The 11,477-nt window shown below is 46.6% G+C and overlaps 1 protein-coding gene across 1 annotated transcript; it reads left to right on the top strand.

Moving 5' to 3' along the window:
* Positions 1-351: 351 nt before the first annotated feature.
* On the top strand, positions 352-10,316 carry LOC131502819 (rhox homeobox family member 1-like). Its single transcript, XM_058713859.1, has 3 exons — positions 352-1,677; positions 6,228-6,273; positions 10,066-10,316. Exons 1-3 carry the CDS (start codon positions 1,226-1,228, stop codon positions 10,180-10,182), a joined length of 615 nt encoding a protein of 204 aa, XP_058569842.1. The 5' UTR covers positions 352-1,225; the 3' UTR covers positions 10,183-10,316.
* The last annotated feature ends 1,161 nt before the right edge of the window (positions 10,317-11,477 follow it).

Genomic DNA, 11,477 nt, shown 5'->3' with positions numbered 1-11,477 from the left:
TTAGAATTCCTTCTGAATCGAAGCTCCCAAACACAAGTTTTCTTTGCCCTGCCAATTCCTCAGAGATGCCTTAGTTATTTCTTGAGGTGTCACTGTCATTATTTGGCCTCTGTGTTCACGCAATAAAACTTTGTTTTTTCTCCTGTCAAACTGTCTCATGTCAATTTAATTCCTAAACCAGCTAGAAGACCTTGAAGGATGGAAGGAAAAAATCTTCCTCCCTTACACTGGCCTGGATCTCTTTTGACAATAAATACAATTTTATTTTTTCCAGAGCAAGAGATCAGGATGATATTTTTAGGGAAAAAAAGGGAGCACGGGGGGGAGAGGGAGCAGCAGGGGGAAAGGTGGAAACTGACCTGAGTTCATGCCAGGAGCCCAGCACAGGGGACGGCTGAGCTTGTATAGGGGACATGCTACCGCAGATGTGCGAGTGGAGGACCACGGAAGATGCATACTTCACTGTGGCCCCCTAAGCCAGCAAAATGCAAGAGTTCTCGGGTGCACTAAGCCCTGGGCTGGGGGTCTACACTTGCACTCCGATGGGGCGTCATTACTAAAAATCCGGAGTACTTGAACTTTCTCATCGGGCACATTGGATTTCCTGTAGAGTGCATCTTACCCAGAATGTTCTACAAATCCGGCCCCAAGATCCGACTCTGGGCACCCGGGAAACGTGGTGGGCTCTGCTTTCTGTGTCCTTGAAGAAACTCGGTTCATCATTTCACTTTACTTGTTAGCCCGGCGTGTGTGCAGGTTGCCAAATATAGAGGGCTGGACCATGAGACTTTCTCAGAACTTTTCCCAAAGGGCTCCTGTAGGTAGTGAGAAGTCTCGAACCCCTATCTCTCCCCGTCCCTGATTTGTCCCCCAAATCAGTTCGCATAATCCCGTACCATCCCGTCCTCGGACCACTCTGCTCAAGACGGGTGTGGTAAACCGAACTTTCAATTAGAGACCCGATTGTGCGCAAACCCAAGCTCCCGCCTTGCCCCGCACAGCCCTAATTTTTTGGCCACGCCCCAGACACTTGCGTGTCGAAGCAAGTCCCACCCACCTCAGTTGGCGGAAAGGGAAAGCCAATAGCAATCGTCTAAAGGGGATCACGTACGCGTCGAACTTGCGCCAAAGCGTTTGAACTGGTACGAGGCGCCACAAGAGGCCAGCTCTGGTCTCGATCACCACAGGGTGGGCGGAGGCGGTGGCCGTCCACCACACCACAGCCATGGAGCCTCTGCCCAGCGGCGACTACTGTGACCTGGGTGCATACTGTGACCCCGACTACTACTGGCTGGGGATGCAAGAAGTGGAAATCAGATCTGAATCTGTGGAGGACGAGGCCCCAGAAGCCAAAGAAGACGGCCACGTTGATGACGGCAGTCTAGTCCCCGTGGGCAACAATAACCCCCAGGGCGGTGTCAGCTATGCCAACTGTGGAGGCGACATCAACCGTGAAGGCGTGGCGAACCGTGACGGCGAGGGGAACCACGAGGCCAGCGGTGTCGTCCAGGCGCTGGGGCAGCAGCACGCTGAAGGGCCACCCCAAGTGGCAGCCGCTGGGGCCCGTCAGCCCCACGGCAGGCAGCAGGGGGCCCCGCGCTCTAAGTTCACGGCGTTTCAGGTGCGGGAGCTGGAAAGCGTTTTCCAGCGCACTCGATACCCTGACGTGGCCACAAGGTAAGTGGCTTGCTCCGGCAAGTGCCCTTCGCCTCATTTCCAGGCATCTTCGTTCCCCCACCCCCTCCCGGCCCCCCTGCCCCTCCACCCTCGCCCGTCCCCCCCTCCCCCCACCCCGACCTCCTTCTCCCCCTCCTAAACCAAAAAGGACTAGGGGTGGGGAGAATGCCTTCTGTGCATCAAGGGAAATATTTGTATACAGTAATTATATGAAACAAGTCTGTGGAAATCTGTGGTGGGTGGTCTTTTTGTTTTTTTAAATTGTGGTGGGGACGCCGGGCTGGCTCAGTTGGGAGAGTGTGGGATTCTTGATCTCTGGGGGTCGTGAGTTCGAGGTTCGAGCCCCACCTAGGCATAGAGATTACATAAACAAGCACAAACTTCAAGAAAAAAAGACTTAAGGGGAGGCTGGGTGGCTCAGTCGTTTAAGCGGTTAAGCGTCCAACTCTTGATTTGGGCTCAGGTCCTCATCTCCCGGTTCGTCAATTCGAGCCCAGTCGAGCCCGCATCGGGCTCTGCGCTGAAGTGCTCTCGTGCGCGCGCTCTTTCTGTCTCTCTCTCTCTCTCTCTCTCTCTCTCTCTCTCTCTCTCTCTCAAAAATAAAAAATAAATAAAAAAAGAAAAAAGACTTATTAAAAAGCTGGTAAAATAGGGAGTCGTGGCTGGCTCAGAGGAGCATGCAGCTTTTGACCTCAGGGTCCTAAGTTCGAGCCATTTATCGGTGTAGAGATTACTAAAAAAAAATAAATTTAAAAAAATTGTGGTAAAATATGTGTGAAGATAAAATATACGATCTTAACCATTTTTTTCAGTGTATAGTTCACTAAAGTGCATTCATATTTTTTTTTTACAACGAATCTCCAGAACTCTTTCCACCTTGCAAAACTAAAAGGATGCACGCTGAACCACTCTCTGTTCCCCCATCTCCCCCAGCCCCTGGCGATCACCTTTCTACTTTGTGTTCTGATGAATTTGACTACTGTAGGTGCCTCATATAAGTGGGATTACACGGTATTTTCCTTTTTATGCCTGAAGTATTTCACTTACTATAATGTTATCGGGGTTCACCCATGATGTAGCGTGTCTCAGAATTCCCTTCCTTTTTAGGGTTGAGTAATATTCCATTGCTTGTAAATACAGAATTTCATTGATCTATTCATTTATTTGTGGGCACTTGAGGGGCTTCTACCTTTTGGCTATTGTGAATAACGCTGTTGTGAACATGGGCGTGCAAATAGCAGTTGGAGTCACTGTTTTCAATCATTTGGGGTAGATATCCAGAATTGCTGGATCGTTTGGTAAGCCTGTTTTTAATTTTTCAAGCAGCTACTGTGCTGTGTCCCGTAGTGGCCGCAAGTGCACAAGGATTCCAATTTCTTCACATTCTTGTTAACACTTATTTGTTTATTTATTTAAAACATTTTATTTTTAGGTAATCTCTACACCCCAGGTGGGGCTTGAACTCACAAGCCCGAGATCAAGAGTCACACGCTCCACTGGCTGAGCCAGCCAGGCGCCCCTGTTTTTAATATTAGCCGTCTCAATGGCTGTGAAGTGGTATTTCATTGTGGTTTTGATTTGTGTTTCCATATTGATTAGTGATGTTGAGGATCTTTTCATGGGCATATTCAAGCCCTGCGCCCATTTTTATTCTCCGTAAGACTAATTTATTCATTTTTTTCCTGATTTCTTTATTTTGGTCAAATACTCGTAAAATGTACTGTCTTTACCATTTTTCATTGTGCAGTTCAGTGGCATTACGTACATTATTCTTATGTTACCATCACCACCGTTCATTTTCAGAAATCTCATATTGCAAACCTGAAACTATTACCATTACACAATAATACACCCCCCGATCCCCTGGTAACCACCATTATACTTCCTGTCTGTGATTTTGTCTTTTTGTGACCGGTTTATTTTCCATAGCATACAGTCTTTTAATTTTTTGCAAGCTTTTTGGCTTTTTTATTGAAGTATAATTGACATACAGTGTTATATCGGTTTCAGGTGTACAACATAATGATTCAACGACTTTATACATTACTCAGTGCGCACCACGATAAGTGTGGTCACCATCCGTCACCATAGAACATTATTACAAATTATTGACTATATTCCTTATATTGTATGCTCATTTTCATGACTTATTTATTTTATAACTAGAAGTTTGTACTTCTTAATCCCCTCAATTTCACCTGTCCCCCGACCCAATTCCCCTCTGGGAACCGTCAGTTTCTTCTCTGTATTACAGTCTGTCTTTTTGGTTGTCTATCTCTGTTTTGTTTTTTAGATTCTACCTATAGGGGTGGCTGGATGGCTCAGTGGGTTAAGAATCTGACTCTTGATCGAGAGAGGGAGACACGGAAGCCGAAGCAGGCTCCAGGCTCCAGGCTCCAAGCTGTCAGCACAGAGCCCGATGCGGAGCTTGAACTCACAAACCGGAAGAACATGACCTGAGCCGAAGTCGGACGCTTAACTGACTGAGCCACCCAGGCGCCCCTATCCATTTAGTATTAATGAGCACTTGGGTTGCTTCCACTTTTTGGCCCTTGGGAATTACACTGCTAGGCACATAGGTGTCAAAATATCTTTCCAAGACCCTGTGTTCAGTTCTTTCAGGTATATACTCAGAAATGGAATTGTCGGGTCATTTGGTAATTTCTATGTTTAAATTTTTGAGCAGCGCTCAAACCCACAAACTCGAACCCACAAACCATGAGATTATGACCTGAACCGAACTGTTTTTCTTAGCAGCTGCACAAGGGTTCCAATTTCTCCACATCCTCACCAGCACTTGTTATTTTCTGGGTTTTGGTGTTTTGTTTTGTTTTTTTTTTTTTGATAGTATCCATTCTAACGGTATGAGGTAGCAGTGTGGTTTTGGTTTGCATTTCCTTAATGACTAATTAGTGATGTTGAGCATCTTTTCATGGCCATTTTAATATCATCTTTGGAGAAATGTCTATCCAAGGCCTTTGCCCAGTTCTTAACCGGTTGCTTGTTTATTTATTCAGTTGTAGTCCTTAATATATTGTGGATGTTAACTCCTTATCAGATATATGATTTGCACATATTTTCTCCCATTTGAAGGGTTGCCTTGTCACTCTACTGATCTTTTTGAAGTTTGAAAATTTATTTTGGGGGAGAGAGAGAGAGCCCACACGCACCTGAGTGCATATGTGCTAGTTGGAGAGGGGGAAGAGGGAGGGAGAGACTCCTAAGCACAATCCACACTCAGCACAGAGCCTGACGTGGGACTCAACCCCACAAACCATGAGATCATAACCTGAGCCTAAATCAAGAGTCAGGCACTTAACTGACTGAGCCAGCCAGGTACCCCTCACTTTATTGATTTTGTACTTTGGTCTACAGAAGTTTTTAATTTTGATGTAGTATAATTTATACATTTTTTTTATCGTCTGTGTTGGTAGCTTTTTGTAAATAAAATTTTATCGGAATCAGGCTAAGGAGAACAAGGTACTCTCCTGCAGCTAGCTGTAGGGCTGGATCCTTTCATTTACAATTTTGAGGCGGGCGCCTGGGTGGCTAGGTGGTTAAGCGTCCGATTTCGGCTCAGGTCGTGATCTCGCGGTTCGTGAGTTCGAGCCCGGCGTCGGGCCCTGTGCTGACAGCTCAGAGCCTGGAGCCTGCTTCAGATTCGGTGTTTCCCTCTCTCTCTCTGCCCGCCCCCTGCTTACTCTCTGTCTGTCTGTCTCTCTCTCAAAAAACAAATCATAATAAACATTAAAAACTTTTTATAAATAAATAAAATTTTGAGGGAGGGGGTCACCTGGCTGGCTCAGTCAGAAGAGTGTGTGACTCTTGATCTCAGGGTCAAGACTTTGAACCCCACTTAGGACATAGAGCCTACTTAAAAAATTTTTAAATAAATTTTAAAAAGTTGGAGGGGCACCTGGCTGTCTCAGTCAGCAGAGCATGTGACTCTTGATCTCGGGGTTGTGAGTTCAAACCCCACGTTGGGTATAGAGCTTACTTAAAAAATAATAAATAAATAAATAAATAAATAAGTAAATAAAACTGTGATAATTTGTTGATCATATATTTGTTTGCATTAATTTATTTTTTATTTAAGAGATTTTTTAGTGTTTATTTATTTTTGAGAGAGAGACAGAGTGCAAGTGGAGGAGAGAACAGAGAGAGAGGGAGACACAGAATCCAAAGCAGGTTCCAGGTTCTGAGCTGTCAGCACAGAGTCCAATGCGGGGCTCGAACCCACAAACCATGAGATCATGACCTGAACCAAAGTCGGATGCTTAACCAACTGAGCCACCCCAGAGCCCCGAATTTTTCTTTTTTTAAATAGTGCAATAAAATTATTTATCTTGACTACCAAGATGTTAATGCTACCTTAAATTTTGAGGGGAAACCGTAGCAAGCCTGGAACTGGGAATTACAGAAAAATTTACTTGGGGGGTAGGCTCTTGAGGGGAGGGTACACGTTTTAAAACAAGCATAAAATGTATATCTGTACATTTCACTTTATCCACAGCTCCAAATACTAAACATTTGTGGTTTTCTCCCCGCAGAAGAGAACTTGCAAGCTGCATGAATGTGACCGAAACCAGAGTGCAGGTCAGTAAACCTGAATGGCCGGGCAGCCATTCTGAAACCGGCTTTAGGGCTTGTGACACTTCTGTTCCAGGGGTTCTCAAGTTGGTATGTTTCGGTTTTCTTTTTCAACTTTGGCAAATAAATCGACTTTAGGAGTCTTTGTGGGTGAAAAATGGGGTATGTGAACTCCAGCTTATGGATGTTTCCCATTACCCGAGGGAACATGATTCCTTTCTCTTAAATTTTTTTAATGTTCATTTATTACTTAAAAAAATTTTTTTAAGGGTGAGCGGGGGAGGGGCAGAGAGAGAGGGAGACGCAGAATCCGAAGCAGGCTCCAGGCTCCAAGCTGTCAGCACAGAGCCGGCTGCAGGGCCGAACCCACCACCCAAAACACAGATATCCTTTGAAAAGTCATGTGTGGAGACATATTGGGGCTCAGGCTGACTGTGGAAGTATTCAAATTAATGCACAGAGGAGCAGGTTATGAGAGGGATTGGTTATACTAAGTTAAAGCCATGCATAAGCTCTTAGCGAAGTGGGTGAATTTATAAACTTTGGGGTGGGGGCGCTGGGAGGCTCAGTTGGTTGAGCGTCCGACTTCAGCTCAGGTCATGATCTCACAGTCCGTGGGTTCGAGCCCCGCGTCGGGCTCTGGGCTGACAGCTCAGAGCCTGGAGCCTGCTTCAGATTCCGTGTCTCCCTCTCTCTGTGCCCCTCCCCTGCTCGTGCTCTGTCTCTCTCTCTCTCTCTTTCTCTCTCAAAAATAAACATTAAAAAAACAACAACATTGGGGTGAGGGAGAAATGTATGCTCAGAACACGCTATATGAGTAACCAGTGTCTGTTTAGTGAAGCTGAGACTGATGGTGGAGGGACAGCTTCAAAGTTCGAGAACCCAGTCCTCTTGCTGTTGTTTTTAAGTGTTTGGTAAGGCAATGTGGGGAGTGAGAGCTCAACGTTCTAATTTTCTGGAATATTTTGATGCATCAACCTGAAAACATTGCTGGGACAGTCACGTTATGGTGAGAATGGGGGAACGGTTTGCAGGCTTTGAAAATTTGCCTAAAGTATGAAACAAGCAAAAAAAAAAAACAAAAAACAAAAAAAAAACCACCCAGTACTGAATAAATATTAATTGACCTAAGAAGGGCAAAAAGGTTAGAGAAGAACTACATGTCAGTCAAAATAGGCCTTCTGGATACTACACAAATTCTACAAATCCACTAAACACGTAAGCACATATTCTCTTGAGGATTTGTAACATTTTAAGAATTTTTTTCATGTTGGTGATGCTATTTTGAAGAGTTGAGTTTTGTGGAATTTGGTCGGTTGGGGGTTGGGTGGCCCTTATTTGGGGATAGAGTCATTGTGTTAATTTTAAATACTTTCATTCCCTCAGGCACTTTTGACTAATTTGTAGGTCATGCCGTAAAAAGGTGACCCCCCCCCCAAAAAAAAAACCCACTTAAGTTACAGCAAAGTGATATTTGCCCAAAAAAGAAAGGAAAGGAAGTCAGGCTGGGTGTATCGGCTTTGCTGCAAAGTACACGTGTGAGTGCATTGATGGAAAGGAGTTGCAGGGGCGCCTGGCTGGCTCGGTTGGAGGAACATGTAACTCTTGATATCGGGTCGTGGGTTCGAGACCCATGCTGGGTGTAGAGATTACTAAAAAATGTAAATAAACTTTAAAAGATTTCTAAAAAAAGAACAGTTGCAGATCTGGTGGTGGGAGTACCTGAAAAGCAGCCCAACAGAGCTGACCGTTGAGTAGTGGCATCCCAACACCGCAGACTGGGGCCCCGGGCCTGGCTCAGACTGGAAAGGTTGGGAGCAGACTGGGATCGCTTTTTCAGGCTGACAAGGCGTATTGCAGAGGAAAAGAAAAACGTTAAGGTTTGGTGACTAGCTCTTTCTCCTTCCTGGGTTTCCTAATGCACTCGCAGTGGCATTCTGAAGGGGAAAGAGGCCACAAGACACAAATCAGGGAGAAAACAGTGTTCTCACAGATTTCCCAACCAGACAGCTGAATTTCTCCAAGAAACTTAATACATGGTTTCCTCCTTTCTTTTGCAAACAGAACTGTTTTGTAAAGCCAATGTTGAGAATACAGCCCATATCAGGGCGCCCGGGTGGCTCAGTCGATTAAGCCTCTGACTCTTGGTTTCAGCTCAGGTCATGATCTTACTGTTTGTGAGTTTGAGCCCCCCATCAGGCTCTATGCTGACAGCACGGAGCCTGCTTGAGATTCTCTCTCCCTCTTTCTCTGCCCCTCCCCCACTTCCTCTCTCTCTCTCTCTCTCTCTCTCTCTCAAAATAAGTAAATAAACATTTTTAAAAATTTTTAAAAATAGAGAATACAACCCATACAACAGCCAGCTTTTGTTATCTTATGTTTATGGGTATTTGACCACTGGTATGTTCAGATTCCACCCCCCCACCCCGGAATGAGTTCTATCACATCGGCCTTGTTGAAGCTATGTATTTATGCAGCAGAAATACCACAAATCTTAAAATAGTGCAAGCGTGAGGCCTCAGGCAGGGAGAGAAGGCCTTTTGTGCCGCTCAAGATGCGTAGTTTGGAAACTTCTGAAGGGATTTCAATCTAATGTTAACCCCATTAACTAGGACACCGAGAAGATAGTCAAGTCTAACTGACCGTTTTGTTTGCTTGTTTGCAAAACTATCGGGCAGGTATTTAGGAAGAAGAAGCCATTTTATGACCCCTTTACCCTCATTGTTGTCATCCACCTTCCTAAAGTGCTGTTTCACCTTGCCTTAAGAAAAAGGGATGGGATTGGGACCTCCTGGTTGTGTAGCAGCTCCAAGGGGCCCTGCCCTGCCCTGTCCTGCCCTGCTGGACAACAGCGGCTCAGGTCCGGGATCCTGGAACTGTGGCCAGAGTACAGTGAGCTGACCTGGCCCTGAGCCCGGAAAGGTTTGTAGGGTGGGGCAAGTTGGAGCATGCAGAATTGACGACGGTGACGATGGTGTGCCTCTTTCCCCTAGACTCCCGGGTGGCCAAAGAGTCTTGAGCATTTTAGTTCATTCGGGTCACGTTGGTCTCCACTTTCCTTAACACTACGGGCTGAAGTATCAAGGCAGTGTGCCTGGCCCCCGCAACTCTCACACCCCAGTGAGACGAGCCACAAACTCCATGGGACCCCATGACGAGGCCTCCCTTGCCAGACTGCTTTTTACTCTCAAGAGGTTTCGGAGGAGTAATGACCCCTTAGACATCCTTGAAGGAAATCTGTCTGAAAACCCAACGCGTTTCTTCTTATTATTTACTTTGCACCGAAGATAGGCTGGTCAAATAGGAAGCTGTTCCCCTCAATATGACCTTAAATAGGGCCCCCTATTGACAATGCCCACATTATCCCCCAAACAAGGTGACACTGTCCCTAGTGAGGAGACGGCAGGAGGTAACTGGCGGTAACAGGTGGTCGTCAGCCGCCAGGATACAGACCCTTCTTTATCCTGTTACCAGGTAGTAAGAATCCAGGATCCGCAAGAAGCGGGTGCAACTCATAAGTAGACCTGCATCCGATACCTGAAAAGACCATTTGAATCTTAAAATTGGGAAGAGAGGGACAAAGTGATAAGCCTACTCCAGAATTTGGCACATAGCTGGTGCTCGCTAAGGGGGAGCTAAAGGGAGGGGGTGTGGTGGTAACTTCCCTGAGCAAACAGCTTCCCTTGGCGCAGCATGAAATCTCAGTGGTGCACACACTTGCACGCAGGTAGTGGCTTTTGTCTTCAGACGTTAACTGTTCGATGTACTAAACCGATCCCTTTTTCCCTCTGACTGCAGGTTTGGTTTAAGAACAGGAGAGCCAAGCTCAGGAGAAATGAGAGGGCATCAATGCCCACAACTACCCCACCTACTAACCTGGAACACCTGGTCATCCTAATGCTGGACGGGTCCTAGAATGTTGCTCTCGTTCAGAAGCCAGATTGGAGATGGGTTCTTCCGGTGCCACTGACACCAGGGCCGCCTTGTTGCCCCTGCCACCCTTTTCTCCTCCGCAGTTGTGTTATCAATAAAGAGAAAAATTCTCTGTGCCTTTGCCTTTGTGTATCAAACGGGAACAAGTAGGGTGCGTATGCAAATTGCAAAGGAAATGCCACTTACACAGAATGACAAGGAGGCCTCCTTTCATGAGGAGACCTCCCTGAGTCACCATCTGGAGGCCCTGCATGTCACAGAAGTTCCCCGAGTGCCCATGATGACTCGGCACTGACCTGTATCTTCTCTACCATCCCGCCCTCCCTCACCCCATCGTCATCCCCACCTTGCTCCTTCGGGACCACAAGTATGTGCAAAATGGGGTGGGAGGAGTCCCTAGTGAGAGAGCAGTGTTTCTTCCAGAGATGAGCTCCATCCATGCTGACTAGTTCAGGCCGAACCCTGGACTCTGGGGGAAACCTCCTAAGAGGTTACTCACGGGGATTTATGGGAAGGCGGCCACCGAACATGCATACATTGTGTTTCCAATTCTGGTCACTACCCGCCCTTTTGCGGAGGAGACTGGGGACTAGAAGCCATTCTGGCACACAGGTCCTGCGGCTTTAAAAGAAAAATGAGAAGGGATTCCATCAAGGCCAGAAAGAGGCTCTTCTCCCTTTTTTTCCCCCTCCCCCCACCGGCCGAGGAAAGCACATTATTGATCCTTCCCCAGCTCAGAAGCATTTTGTCACCTTTCACATCGTTGAGAGCACCCCAATTCCAAACACTAAAAGGGGGCCTGTTGGTTTACTGCTGCTCAGAGCAAGAGTAAGGAAACGGTCGGAGCAGTGTTCTAGAATAACCCCTCCTTGTAAAGAAGAAGTCGTACCTCCGCTGTCTTCGTGTGAGAAGACCAGCGTAGGAAAAAACCCAAACAAGTAAGGGTCAGTGACGTACAAAGGCCATGCCCCTCCTCTGCGTCGTTCCAATTTTGGCGTATGCACTGCCGAAGCGAACGCGGGCCCCCTTTTTAAAAAGCATTAAATTCTCAGTTCAACCTTTGTCTCTGAGGACTCTTTAGCAACGTGAGGCTCCTTTAATGGAGTTCTGCGTGAAAAGTCACCAGTTGTGGACACCGCGGTCCTGTAAGGTGATGGCAGTAATGATGGATAAAGTGCCATGGTCATGCCAGAGTTTCCTCTGGTGGGAGTTAGACACCAGTTTCACAGCACCCGTGTGTCCCCAGAGTGAAGGGGGGCTCTGTGACCTTGGGAAAG

The sequence above is a fragment of the Neofelis nebulosa genome, chromosome X (assembly GCF_028018385.1).
Source record: "Neofelis nebulosa isolate mNeoNeb1 chromosome X, mNeoNeb1.pri, whole genome shotgun sequence".
NCBI classification, from domain to species: Eukaryota; Metazoa; Chordata; class Mammalia; order Carnivora; family Felidae; genus Neofelis; species Neofelis nebulosa.
Note: the sequence above shows the minus strand (reverse complement) of the source record. Positions and strands in the feature narration are given on the sequence as shown.